The 20,447-nt window shown below is 64.1% G+C and overlaps 1 protein-coding gene across 3 annotated transcripts in view; it reads right to left on the reverse strand.

Annotated features, from left to right (window-relative positions):
* Positions 1–20,447, reverse strand: part of GSE1 (Gse1 coiled-coil protein) — a 100,392-nt gene that overhangs the window by 62,123 nt on the left and 17,822 nt on the right. For all 3 annotated transcript variants that reach the window (XM_065640667.1, XM_065640669.1, XM_065640668.1), the window contains exon 2: positions 4,222–4,390. In XM_065640667.1, coding sequence (XP_065496739.1) covers positions 4,222–4,390 — 169 coding nt within the window. The remainder of the gene's footprint in view (positions 1–4,221; positions 4,391–20,447) is intronic.

Here is a 20,447-nt window from a genome sequence, read left to right on the forward strand (position 1 = left end):
AGGCAGGCAGGGGTGGAAGAGCCAGGATGAAGCAGAGCAATAAACACACCAGCAGACGATGAGTTGGGCAAGACGCCGGGGCCGCAGCATCACCCCGATGCGGTGCCCGGGCTCCCCGGGTCAGGCTGCGCGCGTCCCCCCCAGCCCCAGCGGTCCAGAAAAATGGATAATACAAGAGTTGCCTGCAAGGGCAGAGCGGTGTTGTGGGAAACTGAGGCACGGCCCCGCGGCAGCTCCCTGTGTGCTCAGCTCAGTAGAAGTACAGACGGCAAGGCAAGGAGACGTGACAAGGTCGGTGCCGCCAGACGACCCCCAGCACAGCCCTGCGTGCCCCCGTGCCACCCCACAGGCCGGGCTCCCCTCGTGCAAAGAGACCCAAACGTTTTCTGTGACAACGTGGGACGCGGGGACTAAGCACCCCAGCCAACACCAGACTCTGAACCTGCAGCACCCAGTGGGTCCCATCTCCCCCCAGCATCCCCCAGGAGATGCAGCAGCTGGAGCCCCAACCCCAAGGCAAGCTCTGTCCCCCACGCCATGTGGCCCCCCAACTCCAGGGTGACCTCCATCCCCCATGCCATGGGGTCCCCTAACTCCAGGGTGACCTCTGTCCCACACACAATGGGGTCCCTCAACCCCCAAGCAACATCTGCCCCCAACACAACGGGGTCCCCCAAGCCCAGGGCGACCTCTGGCCACCAAACCATGGGGTCTCCCGACTCCAGGGTGACCTCTGTGCTCCACACAGCAGTGTCCCCCAAGGCCAGGGTGACCTCCATTCCTCAAATGACAGTCTCTCCCAACCCCAAAGCGACCTCTGTCCCCCACACCATATGGTGCCCCAGCTCCACGGCAACCTCCATCCCCCGTGCCATGGGGTCCCCCAACTCTAAGACAACCTCTGTCCCCCACACCACAGGAACCCCCAACTCCAGGGCGACCTCCATCTCCCCAACCATGGGGTCTCTCAACCCCAGGGCGATCTTTATCCCCCATGCCGTGGGGCTCCCCAAGCCCAGGGTGACCTCCATCCCCCAGTCCCAGAGCGACCTCTGTTCCCCACACCACAGGGACCCCCAGCTCTAGGGCAACCTCTGTCCCCCACACCATGGGGTCTCCCAACCTCTGCGTGATCTTTGTCCCCCACGCCACGGAGTTCCCCAAGTCCTGGGTGACCTCAAGCCCAGGGTGACCTCTGTCCCCCCAGCCCCGGGGTGACCTCTGTCCCCCACACCAGAGCCCCCCAACCCGCAGCAGAGGCAGAGGGGCTGAGAAAGCGGAATCTGCCCCATCCCACCCCTCCAGCGGGGGGGGCAGCCCCTGTTCTCCCCCCTTTCCCCGGCGCTGGGAGGGGTTTGGGGGGTTCGGGGGGGCGGGAGGGGTGCAGCACTCACCCGTCGGCCGCGTTGTCCAGCGGGGGCTGCGCTCCTCCATGGGGAGGGCGGTGAAGACAGCGGAGCCGAGCCGAGCCGAGCCTTCCCCCCGCCGCTTCCTGCTTCCCTCGGCGCCCGCCCGCCGCCCCGGGAGCCGCACGGCTGGAGCGTGACTCACCGGGGGCCGGGCCGGGCAGGGCAGCGCCCCGCCGGGGGAGGGGGCCGGGCAGATGGCACCTTCCCCACCCCGGGGGAGGGAGGCACCGGCACGGGGGTCCGCTAAGAGGGATGCTGGGGAAGGCGGGGGGGACCCCCACTATGCGGGTCGGGGTGCAGCGGGGATGGGGGAACCCCCTCTATGGGGGTCGCGGTGCAGCATCGGGGAAGGTGCCCCCAAGAGTCAGGGTGATGGGGAGGGGGTGACAGCCCTGAGCCCAATGTACAGGACAATGCATTTTGGGGGGGACGGAGGGAAGGCGAGGGGCGCCTATGGCTCCAGTGTGGGGGACAGTGGTCACCCTGGGCTTGGGGAACCCTTTGGCATGGGGAACAAAGGTCATCCTGGGGTTGAGAGACCCCATGGTGTGGGGGACAGAGGTTGCCCTGGAGTTGGGGGTCCCCACAGTATAGGGGACAGAGGTTGTCCTGGAATTGGGGGTCCCCATGGTGTCGGGGACAAAGACCACCCTGGGTTTAAGAGACCCCATGGTGTGGGGGACAGAGGTTACCCTGGAGCTGAGGGTCCCCATGGCGGGGGGACAAAGACCACCCTGGGGCTGGGGAACCCCATGGTGTGGGGGCAAAGGTCACCCTGGGTTTAAGAGACCCCATGGCGTAGGGGACAAAGACCACCCTGGGTTAAAGAGACCCTATGGTGTGGGGGACAGAGGTCACCCTGGAGCTGGGGGTCCCCATGGTGGGGGGGACAAAGGCCACCCTGGGGCTGGGGGATGGAGGTCACCCTGGGCTTGGGGAACCCCGTGGCGGGGGGGATGGAGCTCGCCCTGGGGTTAGGAAACCCCATGGTGTGGGGGACAGAGGTTACCCTGGAGCTGGGGGTCCCCAACCTATGGTGCACCCCCCCTTGCCTTCCCTCTGTCCCCCCCAAATGCAGCGCTGTGGGCAAGAAGTTGGGGGGTGGCATCCAGCCATTTGACCCCCACCCCAAAACTGCTTGGACCTCTAAGCAGGCTCCGGGAGTTTGGAGACACCAGTGCAACGAGCCGGGTGGGGCTCAGCACACTCGCAAGTGGAAGAAGTTACAGACCCACCCACCTGAGCCCCATCTCAGCTCACCCTCGCCTCTGCTTCCCCTCCATCCTCCTCCTCCTCTTCCTCCAGCAGGCCCCGGTGCCTGCCCCACCGCTGCCGCCCGCAACCTCCTCACCGGCACCACCAGCGCTTTCCCCCCCTCCCTGTCTCCCTTTTCCCGTTCTATTTTAAATTTTTATTGCATTCTTTTTAAAGAATACAGAGGAACAAATACCCTTATCAGCAATTCTCACAAGGTATAAAGAGCCGCTTTTATCTCCCTGCCTTTACTAATCTAGAGTGAGCCAATGCCTGTTAATTTTTTAATTTTCCTAGTGAATGCATTTGTGGCTTTGTCAGCATCCATCCGCACACGCAACGCTCTCCTCCGCGTCCCAGCCCGGTGACCCTGGCCAGCTGAGCGGTGGCAAGCACGGCTCATGGTTTTGCAACCACAAGAGAGTTTCGTGCGCCAGAAAGTCCCATGTGTCACACGAAGCTCACCAGGACACCCTGGGATGTGCCACCAGCTGGGAAACCCTGAGATGTGGTGGTACCCCTGGGGATGCCAGCCACTGGAGCAGGTCTCCATCCTCAGCATGGGGACGGATTCCTGTGCCAGCTCAGCCAGATGTCACCCGCTCCGGCCAAGGTCCCCATGGGGGCACAGGGGGGGTTTGCCCCTGTCCCCCCTGGGGAAGGGAGGGCAGGCACAGGCTGCCCGCACACCGGGGCTGGGAGTGCCGGCAGCCGGCCGCGGCGCACAGATGAGATGTGGCAGGCGTGTAACAAGCCATTAGTCACTGTCACCTTTGCCCGGCAGCCACTGGCAGGGTAATAAATCCCAAGCTGACTCCGGCGAGCCCGTTCCAGGCCACAGCTCCCAGCTTGCCTCCGCGCCGCTGCCGGCTGGGCTGTGAGCAGCTTGCAAATGCCTCCTGACCCCCCCCGGGGGACACAGTGCCTTGCAGGGTCCCAAACCAGGGCCAAATCCCCACAGGGCTGATTGATGGCCGACACGGGCCACCGCATCGCTGGGAAGTGCCCTTTCCGGGGGACTTGGGTAGGTCACAAACACCCCACTTGCCTGGCAGAGGTGGTGCTGCCTGCACCGTTTCACCGGCTCCCTGCCCGCTGCACCTTGCGGTTCCTGGCTCTCCCCAGCCCAGCGCCAGGAACCGGCACCGGCAGATCAAAGCAGCCTGGCGTGGCACGGCACGGCGCGGCGCACCCGCCGGGAAGGGCTGGCAAACAAACCGGTCCAGGGAGGCAGCAGGCGGGAAGCACGCGTGATACCTCTCCCAAAAATGCTGCCGCTCCTGACGGACGGGGCGGCCGAGTCCCAGGAGCCGCGGCACAGCCCGGCCCAGCCCCAGGGGCCCCCCCAGCTCCCCGGCATGGCCAGCCTACCACCGCAGCTGTCCCCGGCACCCACGGCTTGACTCATGGCCCCAGAGATGACGGGCAGGTACTGAGGTGCCATCGAGGTCACCTCCCCGGTGAGGCTATGGGTTTCCGAGCCCCAAACCGCTGGGCGCAAGCCTTTGCTGGGAGACGCAAACCACACGCTGTCCTCGGCCCCCTCAGCATCACCTACTTGTGGCTCCAGCGTCTGTGCTTTCCACATCCAACGCCGATGTCCGGGGGCCGACGTCCGGGGCTGTGCCGCTGCCCGTCCCCGGGCTCTCCCCGGCGCTGGCTGCTCGGTGCCGGAGCTCGCCGGCCACAGGCTTGGTGGCAGCTGTCTCGAGGGACGAAGAGGACGCCTGAAAGAGAAGCAGGACAGAAACTCAGTACTTTTCCCTTCCCCAGCCCGAGCAGAGCATCGCCGGCACTGGGGGGGGACCCTGGTGGGGCCGGGGCGCACAGACACAGGATGCTTTTGTTTTCCTGCCGGCCGGTGCACGTGGCGGGCGCGGGGAGCCGCACGCCAGCCCACGCCGCGGGGCTACAGCTGGATCCGGCCGATGGCTCCCAGCACGGCCAGACAAGAAAGGCTGGAGCGGGGGGGAGAGGACATGAATCAAAGCGGCGTCCCCCGGCTCGCCGGCGGCAGCTGGCCGGTTAGGCAGCTCCCGATTACTCAACCGGGCAGTGTTTACCCGAGATCAACAACCCCCCTGTCGCCTTCCCTGCAGGGCAGGTGAGGAAAATGTGCTGTAGGGATGGGGACAGCGTTGCCGCTGCTTCTTGCTCAGTTTGGGGACTGTCCCCCTCCCCGATACCTGGTGTCCCCCAGCGCTGCCGTGGCCCCGTGTTTGTTGTAGCTGTCACCCCCCTAGGCACACAGCTTGGGCTGCCGCTGCTTCTGTTTATCTCTAATAAAGCAACAGCCAGTGACGCCGTGTGCATCCCGGCACCACCACACTGCTCTGGGACAGACACACGGACAACCCGGCCCCAATTCCAAGTGGGTCCCCAGGATGCTACAGCCACCCCAGGCACAGTGGGATGCGGGCAACCTCCTCTCATGCCATAGGGGACACCCACAGGGGACGCCCCGCTCTCGATTTTGGGAGGTTAGGGCCAGGGTTGCAGCACAGGATTTTATGTCGATCCCGTTTTTCTCAGGATTAGTCCTATAAACATGAAGAGCCGAAGCGAGATGGATGGTAGGTGAATTTTTTGCCGGGAAGCCCTCAGACTCAACGAGCCACGCACGCGAGCAGACGTATAAATTTACCGTTTGCTTCCTGGAAAGGTTTAATTTATGGAATCCATATGGCAGCACCGCACAACCATGAGCGCTCGGCACACCCCACAAGTCCTCGAGTGCCACCACATACCGGCTCCAACTGGTGGGGTGGCACCGGCTGCCCCAATGATGGTGGGATGCTCTTCTCTTCCCCAATGATTAACAGAAGGTGACTTTCACAGCAGGCAGGGGACATCCCCAAAAACTTGGTGAGGGGTCCCTGGAGATGACAGGGACATCTCCCTGCGGTCCTGGGGGACGTGCTGTGACACCGCTGCTCCTCCTGGGGTGATGCCACCGCTACTAGCAGGCAGCAATCCCCCACCTGTGGGCACGGGAAAGGGCTGGGGCACACCTTGATACCCGGAGCAACTAATCATTAATTAACATTAATCATTCCCCCGTCATGCATCACAGCAGCATTGAGCAAGACGCAGCCAGGGAGCGGTGGGTCGGCATCGTGAAGGTGGATTTTGGCAGCGATTGCTGCGCCAAGGCTGGAGCCCCACAGCACCCCGACCCCAACCCACCCACCAGCCCCACATCAGTGCCGGCCTCTACCCCGTCTATTTTCCTGCCAGGGGATGCTGAGATACAAAAGCACCAGAGATGGGTTCTACCTGCCCAAGAGGCAGCCAGGATCGGTCCCCCGCTTCGCTGTCTGTGCCCCCTGGGACCCCCCAGGCAGCAGCCGGAGCGGCGCGGAGCACCGGCCGCCTCCTTGCTTTAACTTCACCCGGTGCTATCTGTCAGCAAATCATCCCCGGTTACACAGATAAGGAATAATTGATGCAAAGGAGCCATCTGTTTGCGAACACGGAATATCTGCTCAATTAGGAGGGATCTGTCCACCCAGATAAAGCATCGTGGCAGCCCCTCGGAGGTGGTGGGGTGGGGGGAGACCTTCCTCCCCGACCACGTCCTCAAAGACTCACCCCCAATTAGAGGCGAGTGGGTTGATTTGGGTGCTAATTTGCTAAGCAGCACCCTGAGGTGCTCAGGCAGAGGCGGGGAGGGAAGGGTGCTCTGCCACTGAGCACTGAAATTTGAGGGGAGGGCTGGCAGCCCCCCCAGATCCCACCGGTGTGATGCTGAGCCCGACCCACAGCTCCCACCCCAGTGTGGAGTTTGGGGAGATGCAGAGAGAGAGGGGAGCAGCCAACAGCGCTGAGCTGAGGCCGGCCCGCTCGTTGCATGAGTGGCTCCGCAAAAATGCACCGAGGGAGCCTGCACACAGACAGACGGACAGTGGGACTTGGGGACAAGGCTGCAACAGCTCACGGCACACACTGGCTGTGCACAGCCCTGGCAGGGACCAGGGCCGAGGTAGCAAAGTGACATCAATGTGACATCGTTACGTGACGCTATTAACATGGGAAAAATTGAGCCGGCAGGCAGACGAGGGCTGCAAGCCAGGGGAGACGGGCAGGAATGACAGAGCAGCTCCACGGGTGACTAAAACAGGGAGATAAGGGTCCAACCAGAGACAGCACGGACGGCCCCACGACACGGTGATCCCCTGAACCCCCCCAGTGTGGCATCTGCATCCATCCCCCGCAGTGGGTCCTTGGTATGAAGGACACGGAGAGCTCAAGCCGGGTGAAAACACAGTCGCTGGCCTCAAGGGACAGGCAGGGAGAGGCACAATCAGACCCCATGTCACCCGTGTCCCCCACCACCGGCACAGCAGCACCGTGGTGCCCAGGGCAGGCAGCTTCACAGCCAGGGGGACACGGTGGTGGCAGGGAGTGGTGTCCCCACATCCATCCCTCCTCACCAAGGGCACATTCCTTCTGCTTCGTCAGGGGGATAAATACCTACCCAGCTCACCCCCAGCTTGGTGATGGAGGTGACGGAACAGGAAAGTAAAGGGCCATGGCAACTCTCCAGCGAGGGATCCGGCACGCAGGCGGCTGTGCCGGCACATTTCCCTTGCCTGCGGGACACCAAAAAATGCAGCTTCCCCATTCCACCCTCCCTGTGCCTCGTCTGCACCGGGGTGCGCTGCAGTGATGCCGTTCACGGCAATGCCGCCCATGGGGATGCCGCCCACGGGGATGCCGTGGGCACGACCAAACCCCCCAACCCTGGCAGCATCACACCCGCACACCCCAACCTCCACCCCCCTGGGTGGCAGCACCCCGGAAAACCCCAGCACTGCTGGCAGCCAGGGCTGTCACCGGGGGTGGATGTGGTCATGGTGTGTCACCTCTTGGCTGGCATCACCCCATCACACCAGCCACGGCTTTTGGCAAAACCTGCGCATAAGCTCAAGGGCTGAGGTGAGGAGGATGCTCAGGACGGAGGGGCCATATCCTGCACCTCCCGGGGGATGCAGAGATCCAGCTGCGGAAGGAAGAGCCTCAGCACGGGGGGAAGCAATGTCCCCCAGCATCCAGCTGGTGGTTTTGCAGAGTTTTGGGCTGCGGTGAGCAGGCTCACCCCTGGGCAGCCTTTGCCATTGAGGCCACTGAGTCCCCTGGCTCACACTGGGACTTTATGGTCACCACCACAGGCACAGCCTCTGCCGCATGTTCACGCTCGTCCTCATCTTCCTCCCGACGGCCTGCAAACACAGGGTTCTCCCCCAAAAGCAGGCTGTGCCCAGAGACCTGGCACAATGGGGTCCCCGCCGGTGGGATGGCATGTCACCCCGCAGGTCCGCGCAGGAGGGGCGGTGGCCGGATCCCTGCATCCCCACCATGTTTCAAGTTTCTCAGCCCCGTTTGCTAGTGGAAAGTTGGAACGTGCAATTACAGCTGTGCTAACCCCTCATTAAAAAGGGGGAAGGGGGGAGAAAAAAAAAAAAAACGGGAAAGAAACAAAAGGCACAAGGTACCGTTAACCCTTCCCAAGCTGGGGATGCGCCCAACCCAGGGGGACCCCCAGTAAATTAATACAGCTGTGGGGACGCCACGTGCCAGGGATCAGCCCGCCCCCGCAGCCCTGGGCATCGCTGCCCACCTGGATCCCCTCCCCGGGTCCCATCGGCGAAGGCGGGGGTGCCGCGGCACAACCCAGCCCTCCGGCAGCGCCCGCGTGGGCACAGCGGCTGCGCCGGAGCCGTTTGTCACGGCGAGGCTGCGGTTCCCGCTGGCTCTCCAGCAGCGACACCGTGACGCCTGCCGCAGGAGCCCACACAATATGTTCGCACTCATCTCGCAGCTGCCCCCAGACAGCCCGAGGTGCCGCGCTCCTCCCCGGCGCGGGGGCCGCGGCACAACGGCACAGCCGGGCAGGGACTGGCAGCGGGGCAGGCAGGGATGGATGGAGGGGACAGGGACAGGCAGTGCAGAGACTTGACACCACATGGGGACACGATGCTGCAAATATCACTGGGGAGGGATGCGCCAGCAGCCCCCCCCGTGCCCCAGCACCCTGACCCAGGGGTCAGGCTGTGTCGCGAGCCCAGGGACCGCCAGGCAAGGGGAGCCTGACCCCCGTGTCACCGCAGTGTCCCCTGCACCACGCCGGCGAAGCAGGTTTGCAACCCCCCCTCATGCCCCATCTCTGGGGCGCAGCATGTCCCCGTGTCCCCCTCCCAGCCAGTCTCCTCCCCCCCCGGTGACACCATCTCACCCGCAGTAGCTCTGACAGCCAGCTAACAAGCTGCAGGCAGCAATTTGGGTTATATATAGCCCCAAAGTGACTGCATCTAATTGCTCCAGCACGCACGAGCCACAGGGTCTGGGTGCTGGGCACAGAGGGACAGGGCGAGCGGCACACGCTCTGTCCCCCGCTCCATCATCACCCTGTGTGACCCACCGGGCCCCCCGAGGCTGGCAGGGCGCGAGCATCGCCCCATCCCACAGCGGCCCCGGAAAGCTGGGCTGTTCTCACCAGCTTTGTGCCGGGCCGTAAGCGGCTTTGGCTAAAGCTGCCAGCCCAGCTCGTCCCAGCCGGGGGCTCTAAGGAGCTTTTTTTTCTCCTCTAATTAAGGGGTTTTGGCCGGAGGCTGCGGGGTGCAGCACCCGGTACCCTCTCACCGCAGCCCAAGGGTTCCGGCCAGCTGCTCCGGCAGCCCCCGGACTGATGGAGGGAGGGATGAGGCCCTGCTGCCACCCCCCCTTCCTTTGTGGCAGCCCCGTCCCCTCGCAGCAGCTGCCAGGCGAGGCGGCGGGCGCGCAGATGCGGCCGGGAGGGGGGAGGTTGGTGGTGGTGGTGACGCCGGGGGTCCCCCCACGGCGGCTCCCCACACTGGCGGGGTGATAGGTGGACCCCGCTCGCAGCCGCCGGCGGGGAGCGGGGGGAGTCGGAGCCGAAATTGTTTGCCAGCTTCCTCGAGACGGCACAATGGAGGGCGCGCAGGCGGATCCGGGGTCAGGGGTGAGAGCAGCAATAAGTGGTTTATGCCTTTTGTGAAGAGGCTGAACTGACAGCTCGCTGGATTAACAAAGACGTCCTCTGTTCCCGGGCAGGTCATGTGGAAAGCGCTGCGCCGACCCCTGTCACTTCTTTTTTTTGCAAGAACAGACATTTGTTCGCCAGCGAATGGGGAGGTGATGGAGGGGGAGGCGGGGGGCACGCAGCCGCTTGCTCCCAGCTTTCCTCGAGCTCCGCCGGGGCTTGGGCTGTGGGGACCGGTGGCTGCTCGCTGCTTCGGCAGCCCTGGCTGCACCGCGTCCCCCTCCCGTGCCTCAGTTTCCCCAGGCTGTGGGAAGAGCCACGGCCGGTAGCGTAAGGCCCTGGGAGATGCCGGCATCTCCACCACCTACCCAGGCAGTGCTGGGTCCCGCAGCACCCGCTTCCACACCAGGAGTCACCCAGTCCCCAGGATGGGACCCACACCCTACTTGGTGCCAGAGCAGCACCCATCCCACCGTGGGGACATGCAGCTCTTGCTTAGGTCTACCGGTCCCTGTCAGGCTGGGAAATGTTCCCTCCACCTCGATTTCAAGGCAGGGAAACTGAGGCAGGGGAGGATGTGAGCATCCCATCCATGCACGGACAGCAGGGCTGGCGGCAGCACCTCCGCTCCTGGCGCTGCAAGGGGAGCTGGCCCTGGGGGGGACAACCAGCCCTCTCAGATCCGCAAGGATTTCTCCAAAGCTGCGCAGCACAGCGCCCACACTGTCATCATCAGACTCCAGAGTAGACAGCTGAAACAGTGCCATTGCGCCCTGAGACAAAGCACCGTGGCCGGAGCAGTGACCCTCCTGGCCTCGGCTGTCCCTGCAGCTCACTCTGCCACCGCACCACAGCCCCAGCTCTGTGCCACCACTGCCTGTGTCCCCCGGGGACCACGGGCCCCCAGGCCAGCAACAGGAGGGGTGCAGCTCACCCCAGGGTCCTGCGCCATCCCCTGTGCCCCCTGTCCTCATCTCAGGGACACTGCGGCTCTACAAGCCAGGACAGCACCCAGCTCACCCACCTCCAGCTCCAGAGCCACGGATCAGTCTGCAGCCACCGTCCCCTCTGCACCAGCCTAAACACCGTGTCACCTCCCTGCCACACTAAATACCAGCCGCAGGGAGAGGTGGCTGCTCGAAGGGGCTTTTTACTCTGGAAAATCCCACCCGCCCCACAGCAGCTCATGTTTTCGGGGTATTCCCACACGTGCAAAGCCCCGCGATACGCTCAGGGGTAAACTGAGGCAGGGAGGAGCAGCTGGGTCAGTGCAAGGCTCTGCTGGGGGATGGCACCGTGTGAGGGGACCCACCTGGGGGACCCCATCCAACTCAAGGTGGGACACATCACGGCAACGGCACCCACGGCAGAAATCCCTCGTCCTCCTCGGCATGGCCGAGCAATCAGCTTGCGACGCGGTGGCATTGAAGCCTCAGTGTCCCCCTGCCGTGTCCCCCTTCTTTATCCAGCTGGGCAGCTTAGCGAGCCGGTTCTCAGCTCCCGCCTGCCATCTAAAGACGGACTTACCGCCAGGTCCAGCGCTTCGTTAAGCCGCAGATTAAACGCACACCATCTGCAAGGGGAAACTTTAATGCAGGATAATACCTGCGGCACACGCTCCGCCGTGTCACCGCGTGCCCTGGGCATGCCAGGAGGGTGGGCACGAAGCCCCTGGGTGGCACGATGTCCCTTAGCAGTGCCATGCTCCTCAGCAGGGATTTCAAGCGCTTTGCACGTGCGAGCGGTACCCAGGCTGGATGTCCCCATCCTTCCCGCTGTCCCCTCTTGTCACAGCCCTGTGAGGACTCAGGTCTGGCTGGGGTGGCAGCTGCAACCCTGGCCAGCCCATGTCCCCCCTGGGGCAGCCACCCCCAGGCAGGGGACACCCAGGCCCTTGGGACAGTCCAACCACTGCCCCACCTCGTTAATTACTTCACGTGATTACAAGTCTCTTCATCAGGACTGGAGATTAGACCCTGCAGCCAGGAGCTGTATTCCCCCATAGCCCTCCTCCTGCCGGGGACAACATGGAGGGGGGGACACTGCCCTGTCCCCATTTTTAGGAGCAAATCCCACCTCTCCAGCCCCACAAAGGTGGCCCAGGTGCCTTCTGCCCCCCCTTCCAAAAAAGTGAAGCCCCCAGGGATGCCCAGGCCAGTAACATCACCAGGGCACAGCGGCGGCAGTGGGTCACCCAGGCTGTCCCTATTAGTGGGGGGGGAACAGAGCTAGGCTGAGTGTCACACAGAGGCGAGAGGGATGCCGGATACCACTTGGCAGGGCGTTGGGATGCTGGGGGGGGGACAGCACACCTCAAAGGTGGGGTGGAGGGGATGGGGCAGCCAACTGCCAACTCAGCACACAGATGAATTACACCGGATTACAGGTCCCTGCTCGGGTCAGCGGGGAAAGGAGCCAAGGAGGCTCTTTCTGCCTCCCGGGCTGCTCCTACCAGAGAATTTACAGCCAGGTCCGTGACGGGCTGAGTAATTAGCGTCAGGAGGGAAATGGCTGAATCAGCACCCAGCAACCGGCACCGAAGGGATGGGCTGGAGGACGGGAGATCATGCAGCATCCCATACCTGACCCCATCCTGCAGGACCAGCGCTGGCCCAACATCTCTGAGTCGGTCCCTTAAGGTGTCACTTTGGGAACGCTTCAGCAAACAGCCCTGGGATGCAGCTACGGGCAAGCAAAAGGCCCCCCCATCCCACTCGCTTAAACTCAAGCATCACTCTGGTCCTCCCTTCATGGCCTAGAGATAGATGCTGCATCCGTGGGATGTTGGAACCTCAGGATGCTCAAGGAGCCACCCAGCCGTGCCTGGGCAGTCCTCGAGTCCCTGCGGCTGCCATCGATTTCCCGGGATGGAGAATGGCAGGGCTGGCTCCCCGGCAGCGCCGGCCTGATTACAGCCATTTCCCTGCCCCTTCCCCCTCCCCGCTGTCTGCCTCCTGCCTCCGTCTGCTGCCTGGTTTTACGAGGGCCATTTCCAAGAGGTCGCTGGAAATAGATTTTTATCACCTCGTGATAAATATCGTTTACGGTGACATTACTGCTGGGAGCAGCCGTGCAGAGGAGGGAGGAGAGGCGGGCAGGCGGACGCCCGCTTGCAGCCCCCAGCTCCACAGGGCACCGGCCGAGACCGTTCTTGTCCCTGTCCCCGTCCCCACAGGTTTGGGCAGCACCAAGCCCCAACACCATCCATCTATCCGAGTGGTACGAACAGAGGGAGCTGCATCATTAGCCCCGCGCGCCATTAAGCACTTAAAAAGCCATAGGAATAAGCCGCGCCATTAGCTGACAAGCGAGCTGGGAGGGGAAGGATGCACAGCGGTGGTGGGGGGGCTGAGTGTGTACTGGGGGATCTCACCATCCTACATGCCACAGGGTGCCCACAAACCCCCTGGGAGTGATGCTCTGGTCCCCCAAGAGCTCCAGTGTGCCTGGGAAGGGTGGGGACAACAGCCCCCTCCTAGGATGGAAAATCAGGGGATTTCGCATCTGACACATCACTTCTGCAGGGGTGAAGCAACTGGGCACCTTTCCAGAGGGACTTTTTGGCATGGCAGGGAGAACCAGCTCCCTGCGCGTCCCCTCTGAGCCTGTCCCAGCCAGGGACAGAGCTGATATAGAGAAAAGCCACCGCGGGGTTGAGAACTGCAAACTCGTGACAGCCGTGGCACCGGCCCCAGGTGTCGCAACCCTGCGCAGAGGCGACGCAGAGGGGTCCTGCCCCGGCCAAGCCCGCAGGCAGGACAGCTGCCAAGCCGTGCCCACAGGCAGCTGCCGCTGGAAAAGGGCACGGCGGCGGGCAGGGGGCCAAGGCCAACCCGCTGCCCACGCCAACCCCGCCACACACAGCGCCAGCCACCCCCGGGAGGGGAACAATCGCCCCTTTCAGCAGTGCCAAAGGGAGGGTGTCACCTGCGGGGACGGAGCCGTGGTCCCCGGGGTGCCCCCTGTGCAGGGTGGCTCTGGAAAACCGAGGTGAAGAGCAGCCGCGGTGTTGGCAACACCCGGCAAAAAGCAACCCTTGCCCGCAGGCAGAGTGTGCAGCAGCGCCAGCCTGTGCCAAGAATCCTGTTTTCTCTCCCCGGCCCTGGCACCGGTTCCTTCAGGCAAGCTGCCTCCTGCCCCGCTGCCTCAGTTTCCCCAGCACCCAGGCGCTGGCAGAGACGCCAAAGGCATGGGCAGGGGGTGGGCAGCCACAGGGGGAGCCCAGCCCTGCGTTCAGGCTGCTTCTTGCAACACGCGGTGCAAATTTGGCAAGCGGCCCTGTGGCGTGGGGCCGGGAGGGAGGGAGCAGGGCTTTGTATGGGGACGGGCCCCGGCGAGACAGCGGCAGCAGCCACCTGCCGCGAGCCACCGTGGCAGCACAGCCCCTCCTCTGCTCCCCATGCCCGGCGGGTGGAAAACAACCCTGAAAAAGGACAGCCCGGTCACCCCAGCGGCATGGGGACAGCCAGCCTCACGTGTAAGGACATGGAGCGCTGGTGGAGCTGTGTCCACCCTGTCCCCACCTCTACAACAACAGGGATGTCACCCTGCAGCCAGGACACGTGCATGGGTCAGCTGGCACGGCTGCCATGCCATTGCCCCGGCTGAGGCTGTGCCAACAGCCAGCACTGTCCCCAGGTGCCACATCCCACCCCAGGGACACGCGACTCCCAAGACCACAGCATCCCCTTGCACCCCCCGGGGCCAAGGGGTCCCTCATCCACCCCCAGGGACCCCCACAGCAGTCAGCACACCCGGGCTGCCTCCTGCGAGCGTGAAAGGGGGTTTGTTCACCTGGCGAGCGGCTCGGTGTCCCCCGGGGCTGGCCCCTGCCACCACCTCCTGTCTCCCAGCACGGAGGAACCAGCTCACCCTGGCAGGGCCACCTTCCCGGCGGTCGCGGTGACCTTATGCGTCACTGCAGGGAGAGCCTGTGCGCCGCCGCCAGCCCAGCGCTTGGCCCGGCACACGGCTCCTGTGGCCAAGGCTTGGCACCCACCCTGCCCGCCCGCGGCTCCCACCGCGCAGCCGCCCTCCTCGCTGCCAGGCTGGGGCAGCAGCTGTAGGAGATGCAGACAGACAGACAAGACCACAGACTGCTGCGTGCACTGCCCTGAGCCCTGCAGTGGAGGTTTGGGCATCCCCTGCCCGCCCCAGGACCCGGCAAAGCCCAGGTGCGGGAGGCAGGGGCAGCTCCACAGGGATGCTGCCAGGTGCTGCCCGCTCCCAGGGCCCCCCCGCCACGAGCATCCCTTGGGGACAGACGGCTCCAACCTCAGCACTCCGGGGTCAGAGTGGGGGAAGCTTTGCCCCCCGTCATCCACAAACAGAACCGCTCACGCTGCCAGGGAGGCAGAGGCCACGTGGACCAAACCCCTTCACCTCCCTCCCAAGCACTGCTGCACCCCCAAAAAGCCAAACCAACCCCCCCACCAAGATAAACGCATGTGCTGCAGCCCCTCAGTTGGATTTTCCCTCCCCGTACACCCCCGGAGAGCTGCGTACGGGGGTGCAGAAAGACCATTTAATCACTTAAAAAAAAAATAAATAAATAAAGAGCTGCACCAGCGGATGGAGCCCGGCCCAGCAGCCTGGCAGCACGGCACAAAGTTTGCAGCAAGTTGCATAAAGCCCCAGCCGGGGCACCCACAGCAGGTCAGTGTGCCACGGGAGTCCCGCCGCCGAGCCCTCCACCCCATATACTCACACCCACCCGCACCAGGGGCAACCCCACGGCCACCCCCCACCCTCGGGACTCCCCCCCCACCTTGGGGACCCGTCGCAGTTGGGGCGGGGGGGGGGGGGGGAACACGCAACAAGTCCGGGGGGGTGGTTACATCCCCCTGCACCACCCCGCTCCCCCCACAAGGGCTGGCGCGATGCCCCCACCCGCCGGTATGGCTGGGGGGGGGGGTGGTGTCGGCGGGGACAGGGACAGGCAGCTGCCTGCCCCCCACGTACCTGCGCGGCGGCGGCGGGCGCGGGCAGGAGCGGTGACCGGTGACCCCCGCGCTGCCGGCAGCGCACGGGAGGAGGCAGCGCCGCGCACACGCGCGCTCGAATCCCGGAGCTGCCGGCGAGAGGCGGGGGGGGACGGACGGATGGGGAACACGGTAGCGACGGGGGCTGGGGGGGGGCGGGGAGGTCAGGGAAATTAATAACCGAAAAAAAGGCACTTACCCCCTCCCCGGGGCTCGCCACCGTGCCGCGGGGGTGGCTGGAGGGTGGCGCTGGGGAGGATGGGGGGGATCAAAGGCTGGCGGGGAGAGAGCGGGGGGTGTGTGTGGGGGGGGTCTCGCCAGCCCCCGCTGCCTGCCACAACAAAGAGCCAGACACAACAAAAGCAGCATATGGCCAGAGCCGCGCGGGGCTGTAAATTAAACATAAAGGGAAGATTAGATAATTAATGAGCGCTCCCGGGCCGGCCCCGGGGGGAGGGGGCTGCCTGCTGCGGGGAGCCCTTCGCCCCTCGCCCAGCCCCGATGGGAAGGGGGGGTACGACAGCGCCGGGGCGGGGGGGGGCACCTGTTGGGAGAGGAGGATGGGCAGCGGCGGGATCCAGCCTCGCCAGCTGCTCCGGGGCACAGCCCCGCCGGACCGCCAGCGCCTAAGAGGATTAACGGGGGCGCACCCCCCCCGGGAAACAGGCCTGAAGCTGCAGGGCTGGGGAGGGGGGGGGGGGAAATGTCCCCCGTTCCCCCCCTCGTGGGGTCCCACCTCTGCCTCAACCCTGGGCAGGGGGCACCCAGCATCCCCGGGGGGGTGGGCAGGCATCCCTGCTTCCCACCGCCCCGAAGCAGGGGGCCCACGGCCACACATGGAGCCGGTGCTCGGAGGCACGGCTCGGCGTGGCCCCCCCACGCGTGGGTCCCTCCCCACGCAGGCAAAGCGGCTCCTGCGCTGCCAGAAGCCCAGAACCTTTTACGATGCCCCAAAAACACCCTGCTTGGCAGGAGGGGAAACTGAGGCCGGTGGCTCAGATCTGCATCGGGGTTGTCCCCAGAGAGCCCTGGGACATCACTGCCGGCATCTCCCAGCAGGCTGGCTCCCCCCGGGCAGGCGGGAGGATGGGGGGTACCCGGGGAAGGGGGTGCCAGAAACCCCATCAGGCTCAGCCCGGCCAGGGGAAAGAGTTAATCCCATTATTGGCAGGCTCACAGATGGCGACTGCACCGATTCCCCAGCTTAGCAGATTTAAAAGATAAGGCAGGAGGGAGGGAAGAAGGCAGGGGGATCCTACCCCTCCTTCTAAATACACAGCAGGGGCGGCCATAAACACCTCCCTCCAAGCCACGACAGCCTGCGGGCACCCACGGATGCTGCCCTGCTCATGAGCACCGCACAGCATGCCCACGATGCCGGAGGGTGCAGAGCGGGCAGGATGCGGCCAGTGTGTACCAAACCCTTTGCAAACAAAAAATCCGTCCATCCTGCCCTACAAGGGGTGGCAGGCAAGGCAGGGGACTTGGGGACAGCCAGGCTGTCCCCATGCTGAACTCACACGCCCCCCCCCCCATTTCTCCAGGAGGTCAGGGGCCAGGTCCCACTTCCCCGGTTTGGGGACATTTAAGCAGCTGCTCCCAGCACTTGGGAGGTGGCACCAGCGGCTGAGGCTGGAGCCTGAAATTAGGGAGTGTGGGAAAAGGCTAGTGGGAGGCCAGGAACGGAGAGGCTGGAGCATCCCAGAGCAGGGAGGACAACTGAAAAGGGATGGATGGAGGAATGGAAGGATGGATGGAAGGATGCATGGATCAACGGCTGGACAGGAGCCAACCACTCCTCATCTCTACGACCCCAGCGTGTACCCACGAGACTCTATCCAAGCACCTCCATCTCCACCAGGAGCTCAGCCGGGCTCAGCAACCGTCACCTCGCAGCCGTTTCCCACCGCAGCCCCCCCCGATAACCCCAGCGCAGCTGCTGGGTCCCAGCGGCGTGCAGCGTGGCCCCAGCGGGCAGGATGAGGCCAGCAGCCTCCAAAGCAAACCTGCCCGCTCTCCTTTCAAGCTGCTGCAAAACACTGCGCCTTTGATTCTGCGGCCAGCGAGTCGGCTCGGGGCAAACAGCGATGCCCAGCCTGGCACCCTGTAAAATAACGCCCCCCGGCCACCCGCACCAGCCGCCTGCATCCCCACCCCAGGGATGGGGAGGGCACATGCGAGACATCCCCTTGCGGAAGGCTCCGTGTTGCCATGCCAGAGGTTGCCACGGCAATGGGAAAGCGGGAATCTGGGTGGAAAAGGGGGGGATACGATCCTGCAGGGCTGTGGGGACACAGCATGGCACTGGGGTTCCCCCTCCAGAGCCTCAGTGTCCTACAGGAGATGGGTCAGGGTGCCATGGCACCCCCCCATGTTCTGCCCCAGGCGGGGAAAAAGGATGCGCCCACCCCCCCACACCCAGCCTGGCCCCGCTGCTGGTGGCCGGGTGCCTCCACATCCCCCCTCCCGCTGACATCTCTCCCTCAGGGATCCCCAGCAAGAGGGGACAGCCCCAAAGCCTTGGGGACACACGGCATTCAGGGGTACGCAGGGAAAGCCCTGCTGGGCACCCTGTCTGTGGGGCAAGACCCCAGCAAGGTCAGGGCTGCCAGGAGGGAGGGCAGGCTGCTCCCCAGCCCTGCCGTGCCTCAGTTTCCCCACCCTGGGGAGCTGTGACCCTGCTAGTGCTGGCTCCTGCCTCCATCCTGCACCAGCACAGGGCCCCCTGGACCGGAGCATCCTCCCTCCTGGGAGCAGCTGAGCCAAACCCCACCGCTCCCACAAACCGGCTGGGTGCTGAGGCATGAGGATGCTCGGCCACCCCTGAGCTTTTGGGGTGCCCCGCCACAGGGACCCCACCACCACCCCACAGCAATTTCCATATATTAGAGACACGAGGATCCATCAGCTGGGAGCAGCCAGGTTCTGCCTTCCCTGTGCCAGCCCAGACAGCCCTCCCAGGGGACTAATACCGGCATGTAAATATTAGATACTTTCCTCTCCTCCGAGACCAATTACACAAATCGTGGCAGCTCCCGCAGGACTCTCTGCTTCTACTTACTGTATCATCATTAACAGCTTATTAGAGAACAGCTGCTCAAAGAAGGGGGGAAAAAAAATTTAAAAAAAATCAGGAGAGGCAACAAGGAGAGCTGCATGTAAGAGGATGGGCTAGGAGAGGGGACCCCCACCCTGCCCCAGCACTTGGGGACACCAACACCCATCCCCACAGTACCACTGGTGTGCCCAGCCCTCTTTGTAACCCCAGTGGTGGGACTAGTCCAAAAACCATGCTGGGACCCCCTGTGGGGTTCTGGGGAGGTGCCGGGAAGGGGACAGAGGGATGGTCCCTGTGCGGGGCTGGTGACCTCCAGGGAAAGCAGGAGCCGGAGCAAAGCCACCAAAGCAGCCTGGCACCTCCCCACAGCGGGTATTTGGGGGCTGGAAGCTCCCTTCATGCCTGGGGGGAGGCTATTGCTCAGCCTTTGGGTGCCTGTCACCTGCAGCATGTCCTCCCTGGGTGGCAGGAGGGGACGGGTCTCACATGGGGGGCAGGAGGGGACGGGTCTCACATGGGGGGCAGGAGGCTGTGGGATCAGCCCCTGCCTGGGGCAATGGTGTCCAGCAGATGCTCCTTCATACCCCTACTCTGGGATGGGGGCACATGAGGTTTGGGATGAGCCCCCCCAACACAGCCCAGCCTTCCTGGGGGGACACACACTCGCTAAGCATCATTAAAAGGGGAAGCTAATTGGGAGCCTCATCCTCCTCTCAGTCCCCTGAGGGTGAACCTGGCCGGGGCAGGAGAGCAGGGGTATTTTTTGGGGTGCCATGTCCCTCCACCTCTCCCAGCTCCTCCGGTGCAATTAGGCAGCATCAATCACAGCCATGACATCCACTAACGATGTCCCCTGCTGCCACCGAGGGCAGCTGGCATCCCCAGCAGGGTGACACTGGGTGTCACCCCAAGGTGGCGGCGGGCAGGTGGCCGGGCAGGTGGCCCAGCTGGGTGCCGTGTCCCCAGGAGGATGCCAGGACATGCTTCTGGTGCGCTCTAGCGTCAGCCAGCATTAATGCATTGCCGGCACCGCGCAGTGGGACGCACACGTGTGGGGACGCCTGGCACGGCCACCAGACCCCGTGTGGGGGGGACAGACGGACGTGGCCACCAGCTGCACCTCACCCCTGCATGGGTGGCTTTGCCGATGTCCCACACCAGAGGGGGCAGATGTCCCATGTTGGGGGGGGCAAAAGCGATGCAATTGCCCCACGCACGGGCAGATGCTTTGAAGGGGGGGGGGGGGGGGGGGCGCGGAAAACGAGGCTCCCCAGGGCTTTCGGGGGACAGTGCACGAGCGAGGAGGTAGCAGCTTCCCATCTGATTGCTAATTATCCTCGTTATTCCGTGTCAGACACTTTACGAAGCACCAGAGTGATTCGCTCTTTCCCTGTAATTAGGCACGTCGCAATTACCATCTAATTCAAGTTCAAGCTCCGCGTCCTCACGACCTTCCCGGCCTCGACACAATGTCCCTGCTTGTCTCTCTGGGGCTCCCCTCGCGATGTCCCCCCCCCCAGCCCCATGTGCTGGAGTGGAGGGGGTGCCGTGTGCTCGGCTGAGGGACAGAGCATCCCCACAGCCACCCCCAAAATCCCCCCCAAGCTAAATGGGATGCCAAAAGCCCCAAGCAAGGTCTGGGGTCCCCTCCCCAAGGACAGGAGGGTGACAGTCCCCAGCACAGCACTCCCGAGCATCCTTGAGCCCTTCAGGTTTTGGCTCGGCCACAGCAGAAGGGGGAA

The sequence above is a fragment of the Caloenas nicobarica genome, chromosome 9 (genome assembly GCF_036013445.1).
Source record: "Caloenas nicobarica isolate bCalNic1 chromosome 9, bCalNic1.hap1, whole genome shotgun sequence".
NCBI classification, from domain to species: Eukaryota; Metazoa; Chordata; class Aves; order Columbiformes; family Columbidae; genus Caloenas; species Caloenas nicobarica.